This window comes from Nicotiana attenuata, chromosome 5 (assembly GCF_001879085.1).
Source record: "Nicotiana attenuata strain UT chromosome 5, NIATTr2, whole genome shotgun sequence".
Taxonomy (NCBI): Eukaryota; Viridiplantae; Streptophyta; class Magnoliopsida; order Solanales; family Solanaceae; genus Nicotiana; species Nicotiana attenuata.
In genome coordinates this window covers 44,431,636-44,439,566 of record NC_031993.1, presented here as the reverse complement: position 1 = coordinate 44,439,566, position 7,931 = coordinate 44,431,636, and the positions used below count along the sequence as shown (strand labels likewise).

At 42.0% G+C, this 7,931-nt stretch overlaps 1 protein-coding gene and 1 long non-coding RNA gene across 2 annotated transcripts; both read left to right on the top strand.

The window, feature by feature from the left end:
- On the top strand, positions 777-2,596 carry LOC109226377. Its single transcript, XR_002068045.1, has 2 exons — positions 777-1,644; positions 2,325-2,596. It is a non-coding gene; the product is annotated as an uncharacterized LOC109226377 (long non-coding RNA).
- Positions 3,777-6,126, top strand: LOC109226169. Its single transcript, XM_019390964.1, has 6 exons — positions 3,777-4,213; positions 4,306-4,436; positions 4,510-4,739; positions 4,809-5,150; positions 5,230-5,400; positions 5,476-6,126. The coding sequence occupies exons 1-6, from the start codon at positions 3,777-3,779 to the stop codon at positions 6,124-6,126; spliced, it is 1,962 nt and encodes a 653-aa protein (XP_019246509.1).

Below are 7,931 nucleotides of genomic sequence, written 5' to 3'. Positions count from 1 at the left end.
CAAAAAAGAGATTGCTAAGCTCAAAGCTTCAGATGTAGCTTTGGACAAAAGGATCTCTAAATTAAAGGATCATCATAATATAGATCCAAATCAGAATTTTAGTGCTAGTATTATTGAAGCAAGTACTTCGCATACAAAATAAGGCTTTTCTTTTTAGAAATTTTACTTTCATAAGTTCTCTCTCTCTAGGAAAACACATCTCTTGTGCACAAGTTCTCTTTATATGGTTTTATATTGAATAATATCAGAAAAGGTCTACTATTGGCCATAACCTCGGCATATTCGTGTATTGCTAATTTTTGGTTAATTCCTCTTATAATAGGATTCATTTAGCCTAAATGATAGACTAAATACTATTGTGTTGAACTTAGGCATACTAGGCTACTGCTGACATGTTTTGTTATCATTGAGTACTATATCACCCGACGGTTCTAAGGTTGAGACTATAGAGTCCAGGCAGTACAGTAGTCCAGGCAATAAGAGCAGGTTATGGTGACATTACCGGAGGTCCCTTGAAAGACCCACTATAGCCGAAGAGGGCATTAAGGGTCGTGTGGGATTCGGGGTTTGGACTTGCTTGACAGGACTAGTGTCTCGGTAAAAGCTTCCGTGTAGCTCCGTCGAAGCAACTAGCTATCAATAAAAACAAAATATGCATACAATGCTAACCTACTACAACTATGTAGTAGGTTAGCAAAATCCATATATATATATATGTACACACACATATATACATATAGGTTAGCATTGTATGCATATTTGATTACGCAAAAATGCCCTCATTATTTGAGGGCCACCACATTAAGGTGAAGGTTTTTTTTTTCTTTCCCCAAATCTCACAATTTCCTTAAAACTAAACCCATCAGATTAGATCTCTCTCCCGTCAGTAACCCCTTACTTATTTCCTCTTCTCATTCGATTCCTAATCAGCTCGCAGAGATAAATTCCTAAAAATCTAAGCTTCATCTTCAACTTTCAATATAAGTTATGTAAGCCTAATCTAAATCGTCAAGGAATTCCTACATTCTCCCAATTTTTCCTGTTCTTTTCAATTTAATATCAATTTTTTTTAGATTTCCCTGCAAGTTCATCCATGTTTCCGGATTTTAGATATTATATAAGTAAATTTGATGGGAAACGAAGATAGTGGCATCGACCCTGGTGGTGGTACCATAACGTTCTGGTGTTGAGTCGTCGCAAACACCGCTTAAAATTTGCACTTGTCTCACAAAGTTCTGGTGTTAAAAATAAGTTCATAGTGAATTTTTTAATCGTAGTAAAGTTTTAATCTTGGGTCAAAAATAGATCTTTTTAATTATAGTTTCTTCTTGCCTCTGTTTCCTTAATTGGTTGTGGAATCCCATATAAAAAGTTGTTGTTTCTTCATCTGTTGAGAAGCATTGTATTGTATTTTGTTGGTCCACCAAGTGTTCCCTTGGTGGTGTCAAGGATGAGACTGATATTAGATGTCATCCGAGAACTTACATTGGAAGCATGCTCGGACGATGCCTTATTGATGGGTTAAAGGTACAGAGTGAACGCTCTGCCTGGCCTGATGTGCAGCAAATGAGAGGAAAATCCTCAAAGTTGATCATGTTGAATTGGAAAGAAAAGAGAGAAATCTTCGGATTCTGCAAAATTTTGGTAAGGCTTTGTTGAAAGTCATGAAAGAATACAAGACAAAATTTTGATATATAGCATACTGACAAGATACTCTTTGCATAACATTGCTACTGTTGGATGTTAATATACTTGAGCATCCATTATTAAGCTATACCATTTAGGAACTACATTTAATTATACTGAGTAGTTGTGTTCATTGTGATTTTTATGTGCTGGTTGTCTAATCATTGGACTTAGATTCACATATGTATACATTATTCTTCGTTGTCAAATAATTACCTCTGCCATCTTCATGTTCGTTTCAGTGGTAATGGGTGGTTACAGTGACTCATAAAATTACCCTTCCTGATTAATTCACTCATAAAATATATAGTTGCTGCTTGATTGCTTCCTCGAGCTAAAGTTTTTGCTAGCTTTAGTTATGTCTTCTAGAACCAATTTAAACTCGGGATTTCATTTGTAAATTTCTGGTGCACTATATAAATGGGATATAGCAGTTCAAAAATGTGAATTCTCCGTTGACCATTAGTTGTTCGCCTAATCAAGTAAATATTATTTAAGATTTGCAGTGTTAATTATGGTTTGCAATGTAGGAATATTATTTTATGTTGTGATTGTCTGTTACAAAGACATTAAGTTCTGTTATGTGCTCTCATGAATTATGGTTGAGAAACTAAAATTTTTCTTTTCAACCTTTGCAGAGATTGTCATGTTGCAACTGATATTTACCCATGGACTGATTGTATCAAGTTTTACAAGCTTATGATTGTACAAAGCATGAAACTAAGAAGTTGGAGGGCGCGACTGCTGAAACGTTTGATACTGCGAAAGCTCTACAAGTGTTTATATTTATAGAACTTGTAGTTCTTGAAATAGGGATGAGAGTCTCCTCTATGATTATGTGTTTACCTCGAAAAATGCGAGTAAAAATTAATTTTGATTTGTGGTTTTAATGATATGTGATTTAGTTCAATAGCAATTAAGAATCAAGAAATATGGAGTAGAAATGAAAGATAGAAATGAATTAAACCAATATTACTTAGCAGCAGTGACCTCGAGTTGGTGACCTCGAGGTGGCTTAGGGCAGTAAGAACAATTAAGTAGAAAAATCAAAGTAAGAACAAGTAAGCTAAGGGACAATTCTGATGAACAACAGGCAAAAAGTAGAGAGTATATTCTTTGCTCAGTAAAAGATGGTCTTACAAATGATTGGGGTTCCCTTTTGATAATAGAGGAACCCTAAATAAGGAATATTTCTATTTACAGTAGGGAGTATTCTTGTTACAGCTGTCTTAACCGCCTAGTACGGAACTGTACGATCCTATTCTGGAATTCACGCCATGATCTCAGAGACGTGGCAGGAATTTAGCTCGCTTTGGTACAAATCTATAACGGTACTATTTCGGGGTAGAACACACCCGACCTCGATATGCATCGTGCTTTGCCTTCGAACTCGGGTCTGGTCCCTCGAGCTCGAACCTGGCCTTACCCAGACTCGAACTTCTAATGACCTCTCAAATATATATAGATCGAAGGTATTTGATCTTGACCGGAAATAGATAGTCCCTGCGTTTCTTAGAGTAAGATGATAAGAAATGCTTTTGATCTCGTTTCCTGAAGTCTTTAGTGATGATGTCATTTCTGTGATGCGGGCATTCGAAGTGACCGAAACGTCCCATCGGTCCACTTCCCCAAAACATTGAATGCACGCCAGTATTGGTCGACCACTAGCATCGCCGAACCATCGTCGCCCTTCAATAAATATGAGGCGATTCCTCTGACTAAAGAACTTTACTCTTTCTTTATACCTTCCCTATCTTCATCTCTTTCTCTAGTCACCCGTTTCCATCGCCTCTTTAAGTGCCGGAAAACGCCAAGCTCTTGGGGAAAACACTACATCCCTGTGCAACCCGTATTCTTTAGCTTACAGTCATGGCTAAAACTTCCAAAACGGTCCCCAAAAAGAATAAAGCGTCATCTTCTTCTACTTCCCGGGCGGCCAAACTGGTGGTGCCACCAACCCTTGAGGAAACCACCCCCGGCCCTTGTGTAATCAAGAAGGACTTTAGTATTGAAAATCCCCCGACGTCCCAGGCCGATGTGAGCACGCATCTCGATATATTAGCTTGATATCGAAGAAGTTCATCAAGGATATGAGGAAGGATTATGGCTGGGGAGATGAGGTCGTGATTCAGATCCCGAGCCCCGAGGAAAGCATTACTACCCACGTGGAGGGATTTTTAAGTGTCTTCACTTATCCCTTCACACTGGGTCCCCTCGATCCGGTGGTGATCGACTTTTGCAAAACATACGAAGTCACCCTCGGTCAGATTCACCCTTCTTTTTGGCGTATTGTGATCATGCTGCGCTTCTTTTCCGAAAAGGCTGAGGGGTTAGAATTCACCCTCAGCCACCTGATCAAATTATATCGGCCCCATCTATTTCGAGGGCTCATCAAGTTGCAACGTGGAACTACGAAAGCCATCTTTGCCAGTACTGACGAGACCAAAGATCGAGGTTGGATGAGCCGTTTCGTCAGAGTAAGGACTTCAGATATTATCCCCGGGGACAAAATGCCATTCCCAGAGAGGTGGAACTTTAATGTAAGTGGAGTTCCTTTCCCCAGTATCTATTCATGTTTTGTTTCTTCATCTCATAATACCTTTACCCTTCTTTTGGAAGCCACTGTCTGGGTGCCCCTCGCAGTGCCAGACCTCGAGGATTGGGTACAAAAAAGTTAGCTGCCACCTCTTCCTACGATGAGCGCAAGTGGCATGAATTAGCGAAGGGCCAGTGGGAGGCCAAGAACCATGGTAAGTGCTTTCCCGAGTTTCAAATACTTTTCATATACTGGTGGTGTCAATTTACTCAAGTTTACTTGTGCAGGCCTTAGGGATGCATCTGAGATGAGGCCGGCTCCGCCCGGGGAGAAGACCAAGCCTTCGATTCCAAAATTGGAGAAGGACAATAAAAGGAAGAGGGTTTCGAAGCCCGAAGACCCTCAGGAGAAGAAAACCCCTACTCGGAGGCTGCAGAAGAGGTTTGCTCAGGCGGGCGCGGATTCGGCCCCTTGTTCCCCAGGTGACGAAGAAAATGATGATGAAGAGTCGGCGCTGGTGCCTTGAGCCAGGAAACCCATCGAGGCTGCCAAGCTCTCCTTCCTAGAGACCTCATCTTTTGGTGAGGGAACTCCAAAAAAAGATGCGGGCAAGGCCCCCGTATCCCCGGAGGTTGAGATCGTCCCTCTATCTTCAACAACTATTCCGGAGGGGGCAAATGCTGAGACCCCTGAAGCTAATGAGAACGCCCCGAGTGAAGAGCTTGGGGCCGCGAAAACAGGTCACTCCCTTTCTTTTCCAACTTATTCCGAGGGGGCAATCGAGGAAGCCAACGCTCTACGTATGCCCGATCCGAGCGAGGTCCTCGAGGAAGATCCCTTTCAGGGTTGCTACGCTGGGATTGAGGATGCCAATGACCTTAACGATGCATCTACCATCTTCGAAGAGGCTCAACATCTCCTCTCCCGGGTAAGTACTTCCTTTCACTATTGTAATTTTCTCTTTTCTTTCTTTTCTTTAGACTGATATTTCTCCATTCCACGTATAGGCTATCGTAAAGTTTAGAGCTGAGGTGAGCCAATGTGAGGCCGAGCTCAAGAAAGTTTCGGGTGAAGAGAAGGCCCTAAGGCTCCTCTGTAGCCAAAAGGAAGAGGAGCTTAAGGATCTCCGGACCGCATTGACCAAAGCTCAAAAAAGCAAGTCCGGGCTAGATGAGCAGGTAACTATGATTTTAACAGAGTACGGCCTTTTCGGCCTTACTTCGGAGGCTAACACTTCGATATCCCAGTTGTAGCAAAATCTAGAGATGATTGGGAAGCTCCGGAGTGAGGTTGATCAAGTTAAAGCTGGTTGTCATCAATGGAAGAAGAGCATGGATCAACTTGATGTCGATAAAGAAGCCGTTACGGCCCAACTGGCCTCAGCTGAAACCCAGCTCCGAAGCATTAAAGCGAAGGGTCTGTCTCAGGCCAAGAAGATCGAGGAGTTGGAGGCTGAGCTCGCTAGACCCCAGGTCGAAACTGTACAGGCCAAGGCTGAAGTTGTACAGGTTAAGGCTGAAGCTGAGAAGACGAAGGCTGCGGCTGATAAATCCATTGCCATGTACTTAAGGGATGTTATGGCCGTTCAAGCTGAATTGAGGGAGGCCTCCGACTGGGGAAAGCGAAGCAATGATTTGGCTAAGTGCCAAGCCCGGAGGGAGACTCTCAAAGAAATCCATGCCCAGGGGTTCAATCTTGCCGAGGAGATAGCCGAGGCAAAGGCGCGGGAAACTGATGCCAGGTTTCTTGTCTCCTCCGATGATGAGGACGTAGCGAGTGGCTCCGGGGACGGGGAAAGTGAAGAAGATGTTCCCGAGGGAGAGGAGGCTCCCGAAGATAGAGCTACTGAAGGTGCAGTTTCTGAAGATGACGCTTCCAGGGGTGTGACCCCGAAAATAGATTAGGTTTTCATTTTATTTTCTGTGCAAGGGCCCTTCGCGGTCATTGTGAATATGTTTTGTAAAACACCCCCCATGAATATAAAGTATATTTTCACTCTATCCTTAACTTGTGTTGAATTTTATTTTGTTCTCATTTGGGGAAGACTTCGATAATTCAAAAAATCAGTCCAAGCATTGATTCGGACTCAGAACATTATAAACCCTTAGGTTTTTATTGATCAATATAATACCCCTTAGGGTTTTTTTCATCCTCGGGTCAAGCTTAAATCATTTCTATATAAGCTCGGAATAATGGGACTCTTGAGTCCGAGTTGAGTGAGAGCGAGGTCTTGAACTCTATATGGTTTGGCCCTTAAGCTCTTTTAAGGTGGCCCTTAGGCTCTTTAAGTCGGCCCTTAGGCTCTTTAGGTTGGCCCTTAGGCTCTTAATGTTGGGCCGATTCGTCCTTTAAAGTTGATATACTTTTTCACTCTTTTCGGCTAAAAGACTTAGTAAAATTTTTGTATGCCTTAGCATGTGTTTTTTGTACCCGTTTTGGTTTTTCGGGGGTTCGACGTATCGAAATCTTATTAGTAAATTGTTTGTGCAAACATAATTGAATACCTCTTGAGGAAATTTTGAAGGCCGACGTTATCGAAGCCCTTTGATTATTCGAGGGCTGAATTTATCGAGGCCCTCAGATTTTTCGGGGGCTGAATTTATCGAAGCCCTTTATATTTTGCTTTTACCGAGGGTAGCCTGATTTAACCGGTTTTTACAAAGTGTTTGAAGGCCTTTAATTTATAGCGGAAGTCGGACGTCTCCGAGCCACATTATTTTGGCCGTAGTCTTTAGTACGGTCGTAGCCTTCGGGTATGTCACTTAGACATGTTTCCCGATAACTTTTCGAACTTGTTAAAAAATTTAGTCCCCGAGTATATTGGCCTTGGCCTTTATTTCGAGGGGGGTGCCCTTTTGAGGTCTTATAAGTCCGAGTTTCGATGACTCGGATGTACCGACTATTGATGACAGTCCCCGAGTATTCGGGGGTGCTTTTATGCTTTGGCTCTTGAGCCGTTTACCATAGGATTATAAGTGTAGAGTTCGTGTAATAGTATACTTCTTTGAGACACAAAGTGTTTATGATATTAGAAAAATGCTTCTTCAAATAATTGATACATACGTACATGCTTTGCCATCGGGGCTTGACTATTCTATATGGACACGGTTCATCTGACCGTTTGGCCCATTACAAAGTTTTCCTATCGAGGCCCTCTTAGGCGTGAAGTATTTTCCTTGAAAATATAATCTCTAAGGGTGATTACCCCCAGTATTCGAGGTTGATTGAAAAGAAATCTTGGATATTGTTGAGTTCTCCTTAGGTAGCATATAATTGTTGCCTCGTTAAAAACCTTGCCGGTAAAACCCATTTGGGACAAAATCCAAGCTAAGGAAAAAAGAGTGCAACGTATGCTTTAAAACCTAAGATCTTCGTGTAAAAAAGGGTATCTTCGAGATCGCGTATCTTCGATGGCTTCGATCGAAAATCTGCAACAAGTTAGTTTTAAACTCAAATGAACAAAGGATAAAGCCGTACCTTAACAGTAATACCGTTTGAGTAACGATACGTTCCAGTTGTTTGGCAGTTGTTCACCTTCCATTGTGCTAAGTTTGTAAGACCCTTTACCGACAACTCTGAGGACTCGAATAGATATCTGAGCGGGGACTTTTGTTTCAGATGGTCAACCGACAGAGTACTCCTTTGCTTGTACTTCCTCCACAGGTCATCTGGCCCGGCCTCGATGATAGGTTCGCTACGTAGTGGTCTC

Excerpts from the sequence above, each read along its gene's own strand:
- LOC109226169 (XM_019390964.1), top strand. The coding sequence starts at position 3,777 with ATGAGGAAGGATTATGGCTGGGGAGATGAGGTCGTGATTCAGATCCCG. Across the intron at positions 4,437-4,509 it reads GTGGGAGGCCAAGAACCATG|GCCTTAGGGATGCATCTGAG; the intron begins GTAAGTGCTTTC and ends TTACTTGTGCAG. Across the intron at positions 4,740-4,808 it reads ATGATGAAGAGTCGGCGCTG|GGAACTCCAAAAAAAGATGC; the intron begins GTGCCTTGAGCC and ends TCTTTTGGTGAG.